General features: G+C 48.7%; 8 protein-coding genes across 8 annotated transcripts; 5 read left to right on the forward strand and 3 right to left on the reverse strand.

The window, feature by feature from the left end:
• Nucleotides 1–780: 780 nt before the first annotated feature.
• N7518_010192 (ORMDL family protein) lies at nucleotides 781–1,508 on the forward strand (the record flags this gene model as incomplete). Its single annotated transcript, XM_057191118.1, has 3 exons — nucleotides 781–910; nucleotides 1,003–1,361; nucleotides 1,421–1,508. The coding sequence occupies 3 exons, from the start codon at nucleotides 781–783 to the stop codon at nucleotides 1,469–1,471; spliced, it is 540 nt and encodes a 179-aa protein (XP_057037254.1). The 3' UTR covers nucleotides 1,472–1,508.
• Nucleotides 1,509–2,556: 1,048 nt separating this feature from the next.
• Nucleotides 2,557–3,474, forward strand: N7518_010193 (uncharacterized protein; the record flags this gene model as incomplete). The annotated part of the gene is made up of 1 exon (XM_057191119.1): nucleotides 2,557–3,474. The coding sequence occupies one exon, from the start codon at nucleotides 2,557–2,559 to the stop codon at nucleotides 3,472–3,474; it is 918 nt and encodes a 305-aa protein (XP_057037255.1).
• Nucleotides 3,475–4,150: 676 nt separating this feature from the next.
• On the forward strand, nucleotides 4,151–5,865 carry N7518_010194 (uncharacterized protein; the record flags this gene model as incomplete). Its single annotated transcript, XM_057191120.1, has 2 exons — nucleotides 4,151–4,298; nucleotides 4,379–5,865. Coding segments are annotated over 2 exons (1,635 nt in total), but the record flags the coding sequence as incomplete, so codon positions are not given.
• Nucleotides 5,866–6,410: 545 nt separating this feature from the next.
• On the reverse strand, nucleotides 6,411–8,424 carry N7518_010195 (calponin homology domain protein; the record flags this gene model as incomplete). The annotated part of the gene is made up of 2 exons (XM_057191121.1): nucleotides 6,411–8,193; nucleotides 8,258–8,424. The coding sequence occupies 2 exons, from the start codon at nucleotides 8,422–8,424 to the stop codon at nucleotides 6,411–6,413; spliced, it is 1,950 nt and encodes a 649-aa protein (XP_057037257.1).
• Nucleotides 8,425–8,791: 367 nt separating this feature from the next.
• On the forward strand, nucleotides 8,792–9,509 carry N7518_010196 (uncharacterized protein; the record flags this gene model as incomplete). The annotated part of the gene is made up of 3 exons (XM_057191122.1): nucleotides 8,792–8,858; nucleotides 8,917–9,033; nucleotides 9,145–9,509. The coding sequence occupies 3 exons, from the start codon at nucleotides 8,792–8,794 to the stop codon at nucleotides 9,507–9,509; spliced, it is 549 nt and encodes a 182-aa protein (XP_057037258.1).
• An 849-nt stretch (nucleotides 9,510–10,358) lies between these two features.
• N7518_010197 (argonaute/piwi family protein) lies at nucleotides 10,359–13,366 on the reverse strand (the record flags this gene model as incomplete). The annotated part of the gene is made up of 3 exons (XM_057191123.1): nucleotides 10,359–12,022; nucleotides 12,078–13,138; nucleotides 13,191–13,366. 3 exons carry the CDS (start codon nucleotides 13,364–13,366, stop codon nucleotides 10,359–10,361), a joined length of 2,901 nt encoding a protein of 966 aa, XP_057037259.1.
• Nucleotides 13,367–14,970: 1,604 nt separating this feature from the next.
• On the reverse strand, nucleotides 14,971–16,530 carry wetA (developmental regulatory protein WetA; the record flags this gene model as incomplete). The annotated part of the gene is made up of 1 exon (XM_057191124.1): nucleotides 14,971–16,530. One exon carries the CDS (start codon nucleotides 16,528–16,530, stop codon nucleotides 14,971–14,973), a length of 1,560 nt encoding a protein of 519 aa, XP_057037260.1.
• A 3,099-nt stretch (nucleotides 16,531–19,629) lies between these two features.
• N7518_010199 (uncharacterized protein) lies at nucleotides 19,630–20,772 on the forward strand (the record flags this gene model as incomplete). The annotated part of the gene is made up of 1 exon (XM_057191125.1): nucleotides 19,630–20,772. One exon carries the CDS (start codon nucleotides 19,630–19,632, stop codon nucleotides 20,770–20,772), a length of 1,143 nt encoding a protein of 380 aa, XP_057037261.1.
• Nucleotides 20,773–20,997: the final 225 nt, after the last annotated feature.

Raw genomic sequence — 20,997 nt, forward strand, 5'->3', positions numbered from 1 at the left:
TACTATTTGGCCAGGTAACATTAGGGATTTTATATAAGGATGTACCGACATATTCTATATGTATTTCTAGGTCTTTCAATGTCTTCTGAGATGGCAAATGTGGCAATAAGCATAATTAATTTGGCATAGTTGAGTAAAGGTGGCCAAGTCCATATTTTTAGTCTTTTCTATATGCATCTATCGAAGTCTCAAGCCATATTGCCCCATAAAAGGAAACGTCAACGATAAGAAACATTTCAGATCTTCATAAAACCAGACCAAAAAGACAGGATATATATAGGAACCTTCCCCTTTCCTGAATCCTTGATATAAAGTACAATATAGTTTTACTCCTTTCGGGCTAGATTCCGCACATGCATACGTTTTGTACATGGGCCAATTATGCATTTTGCCTCCAGTTGCTAGGCCAATCCTGAAAGTAGGAAATAGATTAGGGAGAAAAAAAGACCCAATCTAATTATAGACCTCTGATAGAAAAGCGAGAAGAAAAAAAAAAGATAGTCCCAGCAAGAAAAACGAGAAAATACGTGAATCAGAGAGCTCTTCCGCACCCCGTGACCGAAAGCCGATCCGACCGGCAAACTCCCAGTCTGGGCCGTGCCACCTCATCCCCACGCTCCTTTTCATTCTTCTCTCCTTCTCTTCCAACTTATTCTTTTCCTTTTGGATCCAACCGTCAAGCTGGCGTCCGACAATTCAAAAGTGTCTTCCCTGTTGACCCCCCGGGGGATATCCTTTCCTCCGGATGTTGACACAGGGCCGCAGCGGTTGTCTCCAAGGATGACCTCAAAACAAGGCCGCCGGAGGCGGTCCAGCAGTCTTATCTACCAGGAACCGGCCGAATCTATTGAGCACACTAGTGATCAAGCCGCATTGCCAAACCTGAATGCGAACTGGGTGAATTCCAAGGGTGAGTGACCAAAAAAAGCCGATCCTGGAGACCACATATCACAAGATAGAGAAGAAAACAAGGACTGATGTGGAATCTTGTTTCAATTACAGGTGCTTGGACCATTCATTTCGTGTGTATCGCCGCTCTCAAGATCTTCTACGACATCATCCCCGGCGTCTCGCAGGAAACTTCATGGACCCTCACCAATATCAGCTACATGTTCGGATCTTTCCTCATGTTCCACTGGGTGCGGGGCATCCCATTCGAATTCAACGCCGGTGCCTATGACAATCTCAACATGTGGGAGCAGATCGACAACGGCGACCAGTATACGCCCGCTAAGAAGTTCTTGCTCTGCGTGCCTATCGTGCTCTTCCTCCTCAGCACTCATTACACCCATTTCGATCTGACCCACTTCACTATCAACTTCCTGGCCACATTGGGGGTGGTCATTCCCAAGCTGCCTTTCGTATGTTATATCTGCTCAGGATCAGACTTACGGAACGCATTTGCTAACATTCTGATTAGTCGCATCGGCTGCGAATAGGTCTCTTCTCCGATATACCCGAGGAGTCATAGTGGCTCCCATTTAATCTTTCCTTTTTTTTTTCTCACCGATAACTACCCATGTTGGCGTATCCACGGCCTCCTTGATTTCCCGAGCTTTCTCGCCTTCCCCTCCTTTTCTCCATAAAAGGCCTTTGCATTGCGAATTTGATTGACGGGGGTTGAACCGTTCTTGGCCACCGCGCATCCTGTTTCTCTTTTTTTCGCGTCGGCCAATATGAAGAGCAGAAGTCACTGCGAACCAGTCTAAATTCCCATCCTTTCGGTCTGCCCTAGGCAGCTTATCCTTGTCTAGATTTTCAAGTATCCAAGCCCTGCATTTTTTACCCTGCAAGCATCTATTCTCTCGGGTCCCTGCTCTGCCTTTGAAATGTTGGGCCTGCGTAATGTAAGGGATCAACGTACCTTTGCAATTTATGCACATAAAGTAAGACACTGTCCCTAGAGTAATTAATGCAGGTCAATCTCTTGGCTGTGGCCCATGCGGGGAGGGGCTATATCATCGTGCTTAGATATAATTCGATCAGAATAGTTATCACTTCTAGCAACATTCGAATGATTATATTCAAAGGATACAAACAAAGAGCCAGAAAGAGGCAAGGATATCGTATCAACTACGTATATAGAGCCCTTGAGAGACCTTTTCTTTCATCTGCCCTTTCTAATATTCTTTGTCTTAATCCTCAACGAAACCCCAAAACTCGAAGAGGATGTTCGTGTTTTTTTTATGTCAAGTTTTAGCCTTGCATCGGTTTCGGCTTTCATTCGTTCCTTTTCTTTGCTTTTGATGGGAATCCTTGAATCTAAAGAGGCATATAATATAGTAAGGCATGAAGAGAACATCTAAAATACATCTATGTTCTTACATATAACGGTCCTAATATCATATTGGCAATGAATCAGATTACCAAGGTCTTACATTTATTTGCTTTCCTTGTTTAGAGGAACCAGAGGAATGTTCCTTCCCTATTACTACTCGAGTACCTATAGCTTCCTCGATTGTAGATAGTAGTCATGACTTCCTACACGGTTTGGTCTAATTGTAAACGAACTAGCTACATCTTCATCAGCTGAGTCGCTAGAGGTTCTGCTCCATCATGGATCAAAAACCTTTGACAGCATTCCCCATATCCCTCCTGAAGACAATACAACTCATCGGTTCTCTCTCCTGGCTGCAAGTGCTCTACGCAGTCTCCTACATCGTACGCCCGTTTTGGAACACACGGCGGGAGTTTCCACCTTTCAACACAGCCATCGACCGCACAGAAACAATCATCATCAACACCATACTCGGCACTATTCTACTCTCAGCCCATAGTTCTGAAACAGAAACAGAGCGCCAGTGGTACCTTTCATCAGGAAATGGCACCCTGAACAACATGCGCACCACCTCCCAATCCATCCCCAGCTTGCTAGTCACCTCACCCTGGCCACCGGATGAACACCAAGACTCGAATTCCTCATTAGAGCAAGAAAGTCCCACCTCACAGCCGAGCACCGACTCTCCCCGAGAAAACTTCCCTATCTATGAAACCGTGCGCAAGCTCCGATCTAGCACACGAGGCAGCATTTCAAAGCTCGCCAACTCGGCAAAATCCATCTTCCGACAGCCTCTGACCGTTCTGCCACGGAATATGGGCGACTCCTCCCCGGACGAGGAACGGGCCGAGCGAGACTTGATTCCAGTCCCAGTACGCACTGCGCAGCCTCACTTCGTGCAGAACATGGCTTTACCCGCGCCCATGTCGGCCTCTGCACATGTCACAGATCACTTCAGTGACCCTGGTCCGTCGACTGGAAGCAAGGTGCAACAGCCAGTCTCGTTTGGGGCGACCATTGATACGGCGGCTGATTCTGATACGGTGCAGATGAATCGAGCGCGCAAGTATCAATCTGTCGAGAGTTATCCGGGGAAGTTCCCTGTTAGTGATACGTTGGATTATAGCTCGCTTGCTAGCGCTTATGCTGTTAGAGGGAGGGGGACTACCTCTGTTCGACCTTTTTCGGACTACTAGGGCTTTTTTTGGTGATTGGACATTCACATTGGCATTACGGGTTTCGGAGATGATAGCTCCGTGACGATTTGGCTGTTTGACTGAAGGCTTCGAATTAGGTCTTTTTATTTGTTTCTTAGGACATGGCATCGGAGTCAGTGCTGTACCTGGATTTCTACCGTTCGTTATATTCATTACCAAAGATCAGGTCTGTCATTCTTGTCATTCAATGGAATCTCTATATTTTCGCAGAATTGACTACCTTGTTTCATAGTTATGTGAGGGTCGAAGGACATGTTTAACCTGGGGTTTTGCGATTCCAAATTTCACCAAGACAAACACCTTGGTATTTCAAGTAGGCCGAGCACGGGGACTCATGCAGTAGCCTTGTCAATTCCTCGTCAATCCAAGGAAGAAATTGTCAGTTCATTCATTGTCTGTATACTTCCCACCGCCTTTGTTTCCGCTCGAAACAAAGAAGTTCAATCTTTTTATAGAATTAGTTGTCAACATTTCTCTTAGCTACTAGCCAATATAAAGAATAGTAATTGTTTATCCTAAATACCTCTAGAAACTACTTTGGATTCCTTTCTCTTGCGTAATGTCACATATATCAACATCCAACTGCCTCCTGTTCTGCCGGACATATACACGTGGACCTCTGTCGACGCGGACGCGCTTTCCTTATCGATAAGCGCGTTACTGCCACTATCTTTTCAGCTGGCTTTTCAAAAAAATCCCCCCTCTGGCCATGGCAACCATGGACGAGGTACCATACCGGCCACATGTGCCCCTTCAATGGGAGCTGGCTCGACAGACAGAGATCTTCCTCGAAGACAGCCTATGTATGTTCGCTTTCCCCGTGTTTTGACGCGTGCGCGAAAAACCTCAAAGAGTCGCTGCTAATAATCTCCTTCTCAACCAGGGCCGCAAGCATATAGCCTTCTCTTTAATGTCCTTGCATCGGGAACTATCGCATCAACAAAAGCAGTGATTCCACTGCCTCGGCATCTGGCCGTCGCAGCTACGATGCTGGTGCACCCAAGAACAACAACGCGCGCCGAGACGGAGTACGAAAAAGAAGCATCTAAAGCAGCTTTGCGATTTCTCCGATTGGCAAACTCTCTTGTTGGTCCCACGGATGCAAAATTTAATCTCGCTTTCGGATTCAACCAGTTTGCATCTTTGCGACCTGGTAGGCGGCGTGCGGAAAGCCCGATGCTCGCTGAGAATGACAATCCTGATACCAGGCCTCTGAATACGAAATTCGACCAAGCTTCTTCGGTGTGGAACTGCGCAGAGGACTTCTGGCACGCTGTCGGTTGGGCATTTAATTGTTCGGTGCTTCACCCGGCCCGGTGGGAGCGCTGGCAGATATGGCTCCAGTTCATGTGCAACGTACTGGAAGATGATTGGAAAGAGTGCGAAAACAAGGCGGTACCTGATGACCTTAGCATCTTTCGGGAAAGCCTGATCTTCCGTTATATCTCCTCAAACTCCACAGCTGGACGGAACCGCAGAATCATGCGGGCAATCTTTACTAATGCCAAATCGAATCCTGGCGAGTTCAAGGAGGTATTCAAAGATGAATTAAGAATGCCCGTCCCTAAACAAGACTCGCATAATTCAAAGAAGAGAGCAGGTGATATCGACCTCGACAAGGGTCACTATGGCGATTACCAGAACAATTTCGACGAGGATTTCGAAGCTGATCAAAGCTCAACCTCGGTATCAGAATCGACTGCTAAGCCACGACGTAGCAAGCGAACCCGACGAGGAATGCGAAACGCAGAGGACGAAGCCACAAACCCCATTAAGATGGCCAAAGCAAGCCAATCATCCTCCCGCGAAAGCAACAATCTCTCCCCACTAGGCGGCTACACTTCCATCGGCCTCCGCCAACAACTCCTCAGCATCCTCTCCAACGTTTCGGAAAAACTGCCGCGGGACTTCATGCCCCTAGACGACCTCTACAACATGTTCGTCGAGAACATTCGCGACCTCTCGCTCCCGATCTTCCAACACTTCATCAGCCCCTCCAACCCACACCTCCTACCCGAAGCGCACTCCACACTCTGCGAACTCCTCCTCTTCGTCATCCGCGAAAGCTCCGCCCCAAGCTCTGATGCCAAGTACCTTACCCAGGACAAGCTGGAGAAATGCTTCCTCCCCTATGCGGCGGCTACCCCAACCGTCGAGAACAATGCCAAGATCTCCATTCTGCTCGAGGCGCTGATGACGCACCTGCACGAGGGAAAGATGATCTCTGTGACCCCATCGCTGACGGAAGCTGTCAACTCTGGGATTGCGCGTCGTGAGAAGGCTAGTCTTGATCGGGACTCGCTTGAATGGGCTTACTTGCAGGAGAGTGGGTTTAGGATGAAGTTTATGGTCGAGCATATCTTACCATGAAGCGTTTCTGTAGGATCGGGGATGACCAGCGTTGTGGTAATGATGTTAATGGTGGTAATGATACTTAATGGTCGGATTTCGGGGCGTTTTTCAAGCGTTTGAAATGCCATTTGATTCTTTTCGGGTTTATAATTGTTGTGATATATACTTAGAGAAATGCAAATTCTTCTTACTTACTGTGAAAGAACTATCCTACGAATGTGCGATCAACCATGAAACGTATTTTTAAAATGTGTTTAATATAGAGCCTTGAGTATAAATTGCTATCTACAAGCACATCGCGTCAAAAATAAAGAACAAAAAACAAGGGCCTGAAGCGGGAATCACACGCAAATAACACAATAATCCACCAACGCAGAAGTATGATAATAAGTCTTCTGTTCCAATGATGATATCCGCCCACAGAGGCAGGGAGAAATGAGCTTAGAAGCTGAAGTAGAAGGAAAGAATAGTAAGAGAATAGAAGGGGCAAAGAGTCAAAGAGTCAAAGAAACAAGAACCCTAGGTTGAATAGGTTCAAGGAGCTGTCAACCCAAGTCAACAGCTTATTGCGGCGGCCGGGGCCCAATGATCTGGCGCCTAGCACCACCAATACCAAGGCCAAGACCGCCACGGTTCTGGTTATCACCGCCCATGTAGCCATACTGATGAACATCCCAGGTCTGGCCCGGTCCAGAGCCCTGGGTGCCATCTTGGGCGCCACGCTCGGCCACAGCCGCCACTTGCTTCTGGTTCTCCGCCCACTCCTCCTGACGCGCGCGTTCGCGCTCCATCTCTCGTTCTAGAAGAGACTTGGATGCCCAGCCGCCGGCCTTGGTCTTCTGCTGTGAAGCTGCGCGGCGGCTATTCTCGGCGTCGACTTCGGAGGTCGTGGTGTAGTCTTGGAACCGGTGGGTAGCTGGGGCTGGGGACGCGGGAGCTGGATTCGAGGCGAGGAAGCTATCCACACGGCTCTCGTGGCCCCGGTTGGCGTTGTATGCTACTGGGTCTGGGAGGGGCCGGGGCGACTTAGGAAGGTCCCTAGGAGGGAGCGACGGGGTTGCAGAGAAAGATGATGGTTTTGGCACTGGGAGAGGGCGAGGGGCTGGGGGTGGTGCTTGCTCCTGGATGGGTTCGGGCTCCTCTGCCTCGGAAGTAGCAGGCATATCCTGTGTGTTCTGCCACTCCGTACGGAGGAGGCGCCGTTCTTGTTCGAGAGAAGAGAGATCGTAGCTAGGCTTGGCGGGCACGGGGCGACGAGACTGAGGCTGAGGCTGATCGTCAGTCTTTCCAGGCTGGACTTCTTGCCGCTCGGTTTCGTACTGGCGCTCTCGGTCCTTTGCCAGCTGTAGCTCGCGCTCGAGCTCTTTGATGCGGCGGCTTTGGGCTGTTTCCTCGACCGGCCTTGCTACGGCATCACTAACCTGGGAGTTGGAAGCCTGGTACTGGCTCAGGAACTGACCATTGAGGCGGTTATCATTCAGGCTTCGTCTCTGTTGGCGTTCCTTCTCAAACCGGGCCTCGGCTTCCTTTTCTTCCGCCATACGTCGCTGCTCTTCTGCTTCCCATTGACGCTTCTCTTCGTCCCAGCGCTTCTTCTCTGCTTCAACCTTGAGACGTTCTTGCTCCCTTGTACGGGCAGTCTCTTCTTCCCATCGGCGCTCCTCTTCTGCCTGGGCACGAGCCTCCTCTTCTGCAACCTGTCGCTGGTGTGCCCGATCTGCCTCTTCCTTCTCTGCGTTCTGTTGACGGATGCGTTCGTCCTCTTCGCGCCTGCGCTTCTCTTTCTCCGCAAGGCTTGGTACAGCAGGCCCAGGAGTGGTAATCTGTCTGCGAGCACCAAATGCAATCCCTTGATTTCCTTGGCTAGCTCCCCCAATGTAGCCATATTGGTGAATGTTCCAAGCCGGCGTGGTACCCTGCTCATCTCCCTTCTTGGCCCAAGTACTGTATGACCCAGAGGGTTTCGCAGGGCTGCCTGTTTGAGAGGGAAGGGTCCCCCCGACAATGCTAGAGGAGCGAGTGGATCGGGGTGTATATGCTCCGTTGCTTGAGGATCCCGTCGCATTCGGGCTGATAACACCGCGCTTACTCTGCGGGCCAACCGTTCGGGGGAACTTGTTGGGCGCAAGGGTATTGGCCCGCCGACTGAACGCTGCGATACATTGGAGAACCTGCGCCGGATCCTTTGCTTCGTATAGATCAACTGTCAGGAAGACATCGTGCGGGGGAAGGTTGAGCGGTGGCAGTTGGCATGCGCGCAAGAAATGCGAAATGTTCTCCATCTGTACAAATGGCCCTGCCAACTTCTTATACTTCACGCCTGGTGACACAGCGAGGTTTACTAGTCTTGTGATTAAGGAGTTAGCCAGGGGTCTAGACCCACTACTTGAGAAACACAGATACAACTTACTTGCAAAGAGCAATGCCATCTTTCAGGCCTTCGAGTAAGTCTGGCGATGCCAATTTCTCATGTAGCATTTCCTCAATCCAGTCGCGCACTTCCGCGGCTGCCTGCGGGGTATAGCGGGATAAGCGCATATTGCGCAAGTCCTTGTCCAACGAAGTCACTGAAGCCATGATGAGTGTCGAATAATCGGTGCTCGAGTTTGTTGAAGTGTAGTTGGTCTGTTGTTGCCACTTGGTATGTATCCCTTTGCCGGTGCCTGATCGGCCCTAATGGTGGCGGCGATTGGGTAGCAGAGAGAAGGCGTTTCGTGATACAATTGGAAATGACAAGATGAAGAGAATGTTTCAATTACTAGAAGCGCAGAGATTTCCAGTAAAGTCGTAGAACTTAAAAAAAGAAAGAGAGAAGAAGGTCGAGGGATAGAGAGAAGGTTGAACAGGTGGAATGTTCGGGCTGTGTTTATCCCCCGATGACGTTCCTGATAATGCCGTGCGCCTAGATCTTTTTTTCGCCTCTTTCTATTCTTCACGCTCAACGATGGTTAACAGCTTGTGGTTCAAATGGAAGAAGCTTCGCCTACCCTGGCGAAAGTCCTTCTTGGTCGGTCAGTATCTGCTTTTTGTTTTTCTCGGGGCGTCTCAGTAGCGCTAACCGTCTATTAGGTGAGGATCTCGCTGGAAATACCTTCTGGGAGTTCAAAGATGTGTTGAATGCATCTCGGTTCCGACGCATTGTTCGATTCGATCCCAAAACTCATTTGAGTGATGTTCAAGTGACACGTAAGTCCCGTCGGAAGATGCAGGCTCGGGCTTGGACCACATGTCCCTATTCCGGGGTATTAAAGGGGAGTGAGACTTTTGAATCATAACTAACATGTTGTTTCAACACAGCGCAATGGCACCAATGGCTGCGACATGTCCGAGAACACCCCCCGAGCATCCAGGAGCAGCAGCAGGATCTTGTCCGACAGGCGCAAATCAAACAACTCGCTCGACTCGCCGATGAACGCTGGGCTAGCAAACCCTCCGTCCTCGATAAGCCCAAGAATCATCAACAACCACCGACAACCCAAATCAACGAGGCGAATTTGAATCAGCCCGCCAACGCTGCTCCCGCACAAACAGTACCGGCTTCAACCACATCCGAACCCGTACCGAAGACACAAAAGGTGGAGAACCCATGGACCAAGGCCAACAAAACAAACCCAGGCGAGGAGTGGCAACCTGAAGCGTGGACTCCTAGTTCCAAGCGGTGAAGATGATATCGGCTTATTTCGGTCATCTCTTCACCATGCTATATAAGCTTGACTTTCAGAGATGTGTGCCGGATGGTAGAGAAGGCTGTCGCCGTGCACTGTTGGTCAATTTATCAGCAGAAACACCTTGCAAGGAACCCGGGTCATAGATGGCATTGAAGCTATCTCATGCCGAAGAGTCTTTGAACTCTACCCGCGCTCCTTTTTGTGAGGATAGTGGCTATTGTGCGCTATGTTCGACCTTATAGGTCACAACAGGTGTGGCCCAACCTGTCTCGGGGAATTCAAAAGAATGAGAGCCATATAGATTGGCACTTGTATATTATGCTATTATAGTTTTCTATTATCTAGCGTTTTCCACTCAATCCTACCATCCAGTAAAGGTATCCTCGATCCTTGCAACTACAACATATACTCTATGTCTTAGTAAATCTAGTGGCTACACAGGCACGGTTTTTTTAGATTTTCAATTTTCCTACTCTAACATATAAACCACCCCCTTTTTTTTAGTTTTTTGTGTTTTCCATGCTGCAGCGCAAGTGTCATCATAAAAATCTCATCCCCCTTTTTTTGTGCTTTTCAAATTTCGCACTTGTTGCATAGGCACATCTCAAGCTTGTAAGAAAAGCAAGGATATTGTACCCTTTTTTTTGTCGTTTTTATGTTTTTTTTAATCGCTTTCGTATCATGAGCAGTCTTCCAGCTCAATAAGAGAAGTAATTGCGAACATCAAAGCTCAGATAATTCCAAAAAGGAATGAGCATAGCAGAAGGGTATCGAAGTCCAGATTCCGGAAAGATTGGTCAAATCGTAATGTCAACAAGAAGATAGAAAAAGTCTATGGTCGATTTAGATGTAGACCATGCTGTTCTGGCATGCGCTTGCCATGGCCAAGGTAGTACCTCTGAACTTATCCTCATTTTGAACCTGCATGTTGTTGTCATGGTAGTAAGCCAAGAGATACTTTCGAGCACGATCGCAGAACTTATCAGCCAGGAAGGCAGGAGTGCTGTAACTAATCGAGCGAGTAGCGCGACCCATCAGATAACAGATATTGTGAGTAAGTTCTTGCAACACATCAGCTGGCTTGCGGTCAGTATTGACCTTGGGGTTGGTGAAGATCTCATCGTGGATGACAATGTAGTGAGCCGGACGAGCGGAACCCTGAAGAGGAGCCTGGGCTTGCAGATAGAAGTCCCAGTAGATAGGGCGGGTTACTCCGCGGTCAACAACACATCCGTTAATCGGGTTAGATGTCCGATCTTGATCCTTAGCATTGGTAGGGTAGAAGCGCACGTTGTGACGCTTTCCACAGACAATGATGGTGATGTTGGGCATGGCTCCACGGTATACCGCTTTAGCAGCAGCTTGAACCTTGGGGAGTTCCTCTGTAAGGACCATGGGAAACTGACCGTCGCTGACACCGTCGCGGTACACGAGAATATTCTGGGGCAGGTTGCCGTTGTTGGTCTTTTGCCACAAGCTCAGCCGGGTAAGCATCATCTCCTTGAGGAATTCAATGTGCTCTTGACGGCGTGTCTGGGCTCGAACCTCACCGGGCCATTGTCCCATGTTATGATCGGTGGATGCAACGATGGCAGCAACACTAGGGAAGATTTCGGGGTCTGTGCTTGACGGATGAGTGACATCCAATCCAACGACCATGGTGTTCTTCGCTGCGCTAATGAAGCGTGCGTTCGCCGGCTGCAGGAGTTGATTGCATCCTCCCATCTTGAGATTGACCTTCATCGCGTTGTTACTCAAGTACTGCTCATTGGCACCTCTGAACTTCTCGGATAGCATGCAGTGCGTAAGGACGCCAGTCTTAAGATCTCCGGCATACTTGACGTAATCGAAGATTTTGCCTTCAGTGGTAGGAAGCAGAACAACTAGGAAGGGGAATTCCCTCATGAGCTTCTTGAATGCGTCCTTGATCATATCGCGATTTTGTCTGTCATCCGGGCCGAGAAGGACTGAGAGATACGGCTTAGAGGGTGGAGGAAGCGTCAGGCCATGGTCACGCAATTTCCTGTAGAAAGCGTCCATCTCGATCTCGGGATTCTTCAAGGCATCCTCTTTTCCGCGCTTTCGAAGCCAAAGACAGCTCCATTTGCTGATGCTGGCGCCACGGGCAAATTTGGTGCCGATCAAATTCCACGAGCCGTTTCGAGGGTTGGTAGTCTTCTTGCCGCCATAGAGTAGATTGGGAGGATTCAAAATCCGTGCAGGTACAGTGATCATCTCCCTGCCGGGCTTGATCCCCACTGTCTTGGTATGTCCTCCGGAGATTCCCATGATGTCCAATCCCTCGGTCATAATGGAGTCATAGTTCTGAGGAGGCCGCCGGCAACTGAACTTGATCATGTTCTGTCGTTGGACAGCGGACGGCTCTGGCTTGAAGCATTGCCCGGGGAGGACTTCGCAAACCTCTGCAGGAAGGTAAACCGGACGCTCACGAGTTCCAACATTCACCACTGGCATATCCTTGCTGTATTTGAGTGTCCTATTGTAGGCTGTTATTTCTTGTTAGCGCAATGCAAAATACCGAGTGATAGGCAGCAAACATACTCTTGAAGAAGTATTCGGTAATGCTCATGTATTTTCCCTTCTCGTCATCTCCCATCCAGAACTTCACATTGTCCGCACTAGATGAGAGGTTTTCAATCTGTGGAGGGTTGGGGCCAGGACGTCCATCCCGAGGAGTAGCAGTTCCGAGGATCGTTCTGACAGGGTATTCCATCACCCCAGCTCCGTTCTCTCGCCGCTCCAAATGCAAGGCATAGACTTTCACACCCTTCAGGTACCGATTCAAAAGCTCTCGGTCGGTTCCGTGAACTTGGGCAAAAGCAACGAGTAGCTCAGACAGCATACCCGAACGGAAGAATGCACTGTGGCTGACATTCAAATTAAGGAAGATTCGTCCAGCACCAACACGGACACTCGAGTAGTAACCACGAACGGCTTCGGCGCCAGCCTTCATGTCCATTGACTGCTTGCGCCTGTCCATCCGGAAGAACTTGTTGCGTCCCTTGCCGACAATGGAAATGCCGGTATCTTTGTAGGGATGAGCACTCATGAGGATGTTCAGTACTCGGAGACAGGGCGCTTCATTCTCAAGTTCCTCTCGGTGGTTGATGTTCTCAAGGCACGCCATCATCTCAGCCGGGGAGTAAGAGCTGTCGAGGGTCAAAGTGGCTTCCCAGGGGCCGGTGTAGGCTTTCGATTTCCCACCTCCATGTCCGCCTCCGTTGCCCATGGAACAAGTGAATGGCTCTCTGCCTTCGGGGAGTAGCTCGGTAGTAACAATCTCAGTAGCGCCATCGGTGGCAACGCCAATTCCTTTGTTGAAGAGAGGGTACTTGCGGAACATACTATCGAGAACGAACTTTTGCTGCGCTTTCTTCGCCTCGGGCTTGACCTTGAGTCGGTAAGAGTAGAATCTAACGTTCGGCTTGAACTCCATGGGGAAGAAGTTGGCGCGAAGCACAATCGCACGACCTTGAGTGCCGTAGCCAGGACGTCGAGCCAAAGAGTTGGACTCTGGGCGAACCTTTGCTGATTCCGTAACGTACTTGTCCTCCAAGGCCTGGACCCGGGTGCTGGGAGCTTCAATCGGGTCCGACAACATTCTGTGCGCATGTTAGATATAAATCTTTCCTGATGTAGAACAAATAAACTTACCCAGAGGGGGCTTCGGACCCGCCACGTCCACCACCACCGCGACCACCACCACGGTCACTGCCACGGCCCCGATCACCGCTGTAACCGCGGTCACCACCACCCCGGCCACGGGAGCCACCACGATCACCACCACCACGGCCGCCTCGAATGGGCAAATCGTAGCCACGACCAGACATTTTGACGAATGTCTAGTTAGAGAAAAGAGGTAGTCGTAAAAAAGAAATGATTATGTGAGACCGTGAACTTTGCACGTGTCTGAGAAAGTAGGATAAGCGACGAAAAGGACTTGAAACCCCTATTTGTTTGGGTATTTGGGAGAGGAAACGAGGACAAAAGGAAGGATGGAAGAGTAGGTTTCAGGAAAGGACAAGCGTAATCTTGTCCACCGCAGGTTTCCTTTTTCAGAAAAAGGAAGAAAAAAAGCTGAATGCAGGTTCGTTGCTCTATAGTTATGCATTAGTAACGATGAAACATTGGATTGTTGATATGCATGAAGATATAGATGTAAAGACAGACTCGTGCAGCAGAGTAATGGGCAATGTAGGGCATGCAATAGCATGAGGCAAGTCGCCCAACCCACAGCCAAGAGCGAGCCCAATGGGAATGGCAATGCAATGATAATGGAGATAGTGAGGCAATGAAGATGTAGGACAGAATATCAGATATGAAAAAAAACTGGATGATGGTGCAAGGGAAGGGTTCAAGGGAAGAGAAATGGAAATCAAGGTAGTCCAGGAAGAAACAAATGAACAGCAGCAAATAAGAATATCAGAATGAAGCCAGGAGGTATGCCTGATCTCAATGAAGAGGCAATTGGAAGAGTGATTTGTCGTGAATTAGGGCTTGGGATAAAAGATTCACAGCAATCAAGGAGCGACAAGCAATACCATCAAAGCAGCAATTGAGAGATTCAAATGAGGGGAAGTGAATTGCAAGTGAAGAATTGGTAAAGATCAAAGCAAAGTAAATGCATATGCAGTGAGAGAGATACAGAGATTTGCCAATATCAGAGGTATTGGCATGCGATTGAAGGGTATAGAGACATATTAGGGCAAAGGAACGAACAATGTACTCACCGAAGCTGTTTGTATGGGTCGTGGGGAGGAAGAAGAAGGAAGAAGAAGAAATTGCCGTGGATGGTATTTATAGTCGGCCACCGCAGTATGTGCGCGCTGGTAGACTTCAAGATCATGAGGCATATAACGCGCGTTGATGGACTTCAATATCATAAAGTATGTATGGAACGCGCGCTGGTAGGCTAAATCATGGGGTATAAAACGCGTGTTAGTATACTCCAAGCTCGTTAATATGTAGGACTTAGGGCAAGATTTACTATATGGGACTTATAATATGAGCCGTATGGGACTTGTAGTTCTAGTATAGAAGGCTTAGAATAAAAAGCAAGTTAGCCATAGAAATTTACAGTACTTAGTATTGATAGTATCAGGAGGACAAAGAAGAAATGAAGCTCACCAGTTCGACAAAGAAAAAAGCATACCTTAAAACTCCCGGAGCGCAAGAGAAAAAAGATAAAGGAATGCACAGCAGAAGCTGGGTAGTCACAAAGTATTATGAAATTAGGTATCCACAGAAGAGTCTAAGTAGATATTATAATAATCTAACATTTTAGGGCTGTAAACACCCGGCCTAGGCCTGAAAGCAAAACCACAAACTCCAAAAGCAAACCAGATATTCCCAATGATATAGCCCTAAAACACCGGCTAAAAAGAACAGAGACAAAAAAAAGTAGAAGGAAAACAAAATTCAAATCGAAAAAGGCTTAACAGAGAACAGCTTCGAGGGCTTCGACGTCGCCGCCAGCGCTGCGAACAGCTCTCAATGCGGCTTCGCTCAGCTTGCGACGTCTATCGCGGGCTTCTTGCTCGCGGCGAGCCTTGGTCTTGGAACTGCCGGAGGGAGCAACTCCGGTCAGGATCTTCTTGCTATCGTCAGCGGTAAAGTTGACGAACGATACGCTGACAGATTTGTTTGAGCCTCGGGACGAGGAGCTAGGGGCCTTGGCGGGCTTGGGGGTATTCATGCTCTGGCTGGAGAGCTTGCGGCTGTGTGTGCGGCGGTGGGTGGGCTTGGAAATGGATCCATGGTGGGTGTCCCTGGGGGATGTGCCGGTCTTAGGGGAGAGAGATGATGATGAACGGATGTCGTGGACTTGGGAGGAGGTGAAGGAGGTGTCGAATTTTTGAGAGGTGGTAGGGAGCATATTAGATGAGAATGAGTTGTCTGCCGACATGTCATATGAGGGATTGAATTGAATCATTAGTCCTCCTTGCATGATGTCATTTTGGCTTCCAACGTTTTGCATGTGGCGGACAGGTGTGGGAGATGCGAGGTAAGCGGCCTGCTGTTGAGCGACCCGAGAAGGCATGGGGGACCACCATTGAGAATCCTGGCCTTGGAGGTCTGGGGTGAAAGGTAGGGATGAGGCATGGAGAGAATCGGATTGCCAAGAGGAAAGAGAATGGAGGTCGGATGAGTGAGATGAGGAGAAGATATCATCAGCGGAAGAAGGGCTGGAGTTGGTCAAGGCGGAAGAGCTTGGGTGAGCAATGTAGTGCTGTTGCTGCCGCGCTGACATTGCGATACTCGGCGACTGCATTGGAACTGAGGGAGACTGGTGATATAGCCTTGCGTCGTACTGAGGAGGCATCTCTGTCGAGTCTCTAGGCTGGTTCATGATTTGTTCGGTAGGCATGTTCTCATGCTGAAGGAGGGCATCCGATGGAGGAGGCGACAGTGGCAAACGATCTTCGGAATTGTGAAGGCTGAAGTTCTGAAGTCGCTGGGCCCAAGCCTCAGGATAGGCCATTCTTGATTTGGATAGGTTGGAAGAGCGCATTAAGCTAGGGGAGAAACTTTGCTTGCGCAGATGAGAGCGACGCTCATTCGGGCTGCGGTGGCGGATGGTTTTGGGAGTGATGAGAGCACTCTGGGTAGGCTTCCGTCTAGGAGTAGCTGGAGGGGTAGAAGGCGAGATAGACAGAGCGTGTGTTGCTGTAGGACGAGAGGGAACTTCAAAGTGGTTCAGGTTGACATCTGAGATGGCAGAAGGATGGACGGTGTCATGGAAAGCAAAATGATCGGCAGCAGGCCCGTCATACTGCAGGGACCACTCATTACTCCAGGGTTGCGGTGATTGATGGCATTTGGGAGTGGAGACAGTGGGTGCAAGATCGCCACAGTCATTTGACAGCGAGTCAAGCGGAAAGAGCTGGTCAAAATCGGACAACGCCGAGTCTTTTCCATCAGCGGCACTAGTTTCCATGTTGACGTATTGGTTGAACAAGTCATTGAACGAATGGTCGTATTGTTGGGCGAACATCTTGCCGGATTTCCGTTTGCGGCGACAAAGTAAAAGTACGGGGCAAAAGTGTAGTCAGCGACTCAATACCCGAAAGGCTTTGATGTGATTGGATAACAAAGATATAGTCTCGGAATAAGCTTGGGAAAGTTTGGGGATAGTTCGGAGGAATCGACCCGGGTATCCGAGGAGTGCAAAGGATGCAAAAAGAGGGAAAAGCGTTTGAATGTTTGGATGTTTGATAGTTTGTCAATCAAAGAAAACACTGCAGACGATGCAAAGAAAGCAAAGCAAACAAACAGATGCAAGCCCTATTTGAATAGCTGCCAGGGACACCAGCCTCGGAATTTATGGACACATTCCTCATCCATCTTTAGAGCACTTGGAATGTGCTATAGAGGGCCCGGTTGGCTCCTGGTGGGCCCCACCAACCTCCCCCAAGAATGCTTCAAGGCTCTCAAGCCAATCGTAGTTGCTGGTAATACAATGGCTGGCCGAGCAGTTGATCTCCGTCAGATCTAAAAGACGCTTCGTCGGATAGCCACCCACGGGAATGCAACCCTCCTTCACTAAGCCAGAAGCAGTGGAACAGCCATCAAATGGGTTAGTGAAGCAGGCCTTTAGAGGACTTAGGCATGTTGGCCGATACCTTAATTAGAGATCGACATGACTCGTACAGAGTACACAGTAAGAGAACGGCCGTGGAAATGGGTCGGAACGCTCTCCGAACCGTTCAGGGTTGTCCAAGGAACCAGGACCATACAGCTGGGACAGAATGATGATCACCTATCCAAGGTTGGTACTTGCAGTGTAAGCGTCATGATACCTGATATCCCATCATCAACCGCCCGAAAAGACTCGAGTTGGGTGACAGTATGATCGGCCGTGCACTGTGGCTGCATATTTCTTGCATTTGCTTCATCATGATTAGCCAATTGATCAAATGGGGGTCGGTAATGTTGTCGATTGGTCAATGTCCTGTTAGTGATAGACGGTCCGGAATGTGGGTTGGAACGTAGAGGCTGGGCGGAATGTCACCTCCCACTTCGAACAATGCACAGAAGAGTTCTAAGTATTCGAGAAGAATATATTTTCCTGGAAAGCTCCAGTATGAATGTTCCCCTGCTTAGAAGTTCGGCGAACCTTGACCTGCAGGAGATCGCCGTCCGGGGCCCTTATCCGGGAGTGTTTGCTTCAACCCCATGTTCTATATTTGGACTGCATGAAGATGATCAAGATAAGGCCATGTTTGAATGCAGCAGAAAACAAGCCTTTCCTCCGCATGAGATAAGGATCTGATACCTCCTTCCCCCTTCGGGATAATCGCGCCATTTAGTGATCAAAGTGTAGTGTCCTTCAATCGGTGGGGTTTTAGGTGGTTTTTTGTACAAATCTCACATGATATGATTAGCCAATTGTGTTTGGGCGATTTTTAAATCCGCGAATAGTTTAATGCGTTGGTGGCGTGTCAATGTGTATGCTTCTTCCTTTGGCATCGATGTCGTGTTTAGGTTGATTCAGGCATCACAGACAAAGAAGCCAATATTCAAACGAATAAAGATTTAGGCGAGACTGCAGGATTGATAGACATGGGTTGAAGGAGTTAAAGGACAAGATTCGGTATAGTTGCAGTTCAAATCCAAATCGGCCAATCAGCAGTTGTGCCTGTTTCTTCAAACGCAGTCTAAGGCGCTAATGCAGAATGCAGCCAGACTGCTGGCCTAAATGAAAATTAAAAATAGAGACAGAAAAAAGGGGGTAGGTGTCAACAAACCAACGCGTCGGCGAGAAGACGTGGTCTGCGAATATACGCGATGTGCGATCTGGGATTGAGATCGATTGCCCTAACGATGCGGCAATAGCGGGTGGCCCCGTTCAACACTATTTGTATGCAATCAGCAAGGACAGACTTGATAATAAGTCACAGATACCCCTATTAAATATGCAGTTATTCAATATATGCCTAGGAGTGAATAGTAGGAAATATTGTGCTGAAAATCCGGAGTGCGACACTAAAAAAAGCAAACCCGGCTGAGAGGTACTGTGTACTCCGCATTCCGGTACTCCCGAGGCTATTCAAAGGCTGATATAGTGTACTCAGTACTGTCACGAGTAGCATTTGTATGTATAACCTAGACAAATGATCAAATGCATTCGAATGACCTAGAAATAAGTTGCATATGACTGCATATTGTAGCGAAAGAGCCCAAACAAAATCCCCAAGGTCCAGTGGACGGACCAAGTTCGGGCTGAGTCAGATGACGAGAAATTGGGGCGACTGCCCTTTCGATTCCAGAAGGAACTCTCCTCTCTCTTTCTCTTCCTTTTCCTCAGGCCACTCGAAACAGTGACCTTGGACTCTTAATTCTCTATTACTGTTACTGCTACTGCTTATTTGCAGTGTTCGCTCGCACTTTCCTCTGTACTTTGTATCGTTGCCTTGACTCCAGAGTCGACGTGACTCAACCCGGATTTATTTGCCCCTCCGTCACACCCCGCGAAACGTGGGACACTCAACTCTTCTCTACTTTCATCTCCGCTCTTACCTACCCTCTTGTCGCGTCCTTGTGCGATAAGCCTTTGTTTTTGCGACATTGCGACCCTTGCTGCTCTCGCGACATTCCAACGCCGCTTGCATTGCGTCACGCGAACACAAATTCTCTCCTAGCCACTTTCTAATACCCTACATGCATCTCAACAAAACCTGTGGCCTTTTTGTTATTCGTGACCGATATCAACTTATTTCGAATCATTCAAGCAACCAGTCTCGACACTGTTGCGCGCACCCAACTGGCAAGGAAGCACCCTTCTACATTCAATCATAAAGTGTATCAGAAAATCATGTCTTTCAACATTTGTGCTGGGAACAAGTTCCCCTAAGCTTTTACACGATTCCCGTGTGCCTTCACTATGCACTTTTCACCGTGCTTTGCAGGCTTTCGATGCCCTTGCTATTCTCTTGATTCACTTTCGACTTACTGATATCACCTTTTCAACCTCATTTCTTCCACAACCCCGGTCTCTCCTATAGAGGAGTGCTCGGTCAAATCCCAGAATTTCCATTCTCAATATCTTGGGCAATTCGCCAAATCACACCAAAGAAAGCGTCCCGCTGGAAGCATGGACAACCCAATTCCTGAGCAAATGAGCAACTCGGCCCTCCATCGAGGCTCGTGGGAATCTGTGTCATCTGCCTTCTCCCACCTCGAGATGTCTTTTTCCCACGATAGCTGCTATGGCTCGGATGAAGTTTCTGTTACATCGAATAGTTGCACCCCAACTCAGTCAGGTGTATCGACTTCTACTACCAAACCGACTTTGCGTCCTTCCTTGAAATCGATCCTCAAAAACTCAACCGTTGCCTTTGACTCTGATGAAGAGTCCGGCTCGGAGTCGGGCTATAGTTCAGACGGAATTGATTCGGAGTATGATGCATTATCTGATGAATCCGACGAAGAGGACGACGATGATGATTCGGACTTCTCGGTCTGGGATGAAACAAACGGGGATGTCCCTGAGACGCATGAGGATCACACCGAGTCGTTTGACGATGCCTTCATTTCCTTTGAGGAGAATTCTGTGCGCTTTGACCCGCAGGTAGAGTACATTGACAGCGTGGAAGTATCGGATGACGAAGCTCCTGATCACCAAATGACTTGTCATGAAATGATGATGCTCGCTCGGGACTCGAAAGGCACTCAAACACTTCTAGATCAACTCGATAAAATGGACATCGCGGAGTCCAGAAAAGAACATTGCCATCAAGAGTTTGGTCGCAAATCTACCAACCAACCAGAAGAGTTTTCGCGCGATGCCGTGGACTTGGACTGCAGTCTCTTTGTCGCTTACATGAATGGTATCCGCGGGATTGTCACTCCGAAGTACAAGACTTACCTTCGAGTTCAGGTTGACCATATTCGCTTGGGCAAAGATACCGAATTTGTGGATACAGAGGGTGCGCCTTCGTTGTACCTCGACCTAGTCTCCAACCATGTCACTGGCACCTTCTGCAACCTCCTCGCTGAGGACGAGCTCAACGAGTTGATCAGACTCCGCGCAGTAGAGAAAACCGGCAAACAAAACGATACAAGCTCGTCGACCCTAGGCTTGGATCACCATAAAGTCCTCTTGAACAAAATTGAAAAATTCCTGCTGGACAGGTTGGCGAGTGGTCGGGTCGACATTGGCCCTGATGAACTGAGCTTCTTCGCTGGCGGCATTGCGCACGAACTCGGCACCAAAATTTTGCCTGCACAGGTCTAAGATCTGCTTGCACATCGGCAAACAAATAACACGACTTTACGATTATGACCAAACGTTTCTTTCGGATTCGACTATCAGGGCACACAATGGGGCGGCTCTTTAGCCAGGAAAAGCATTTAAACTTCTCATAAGTTGCTTTCGGACTAGGATTTGACAGTGGTCATGTATTTTCCCGAACTAGCACTTGATATGTATTCAAAAAAAAAACAATTTCAAAACTTCAGA

This window comes from Penicillium psychrosexuale (genome assembly GCF_028828465.1).
Source record: "Penicillium psychrosexuale strain IBT 29551 chromosome Unknown utg000006l, whole genome shotgun sequence".
Lineage (NCBI taxonomy): Eukaryota > Fungi > Ascomycota > Eurotiomycetes > Eurotiales > Aspergillaceae > Penicillium > Penicillium psychrosexuale.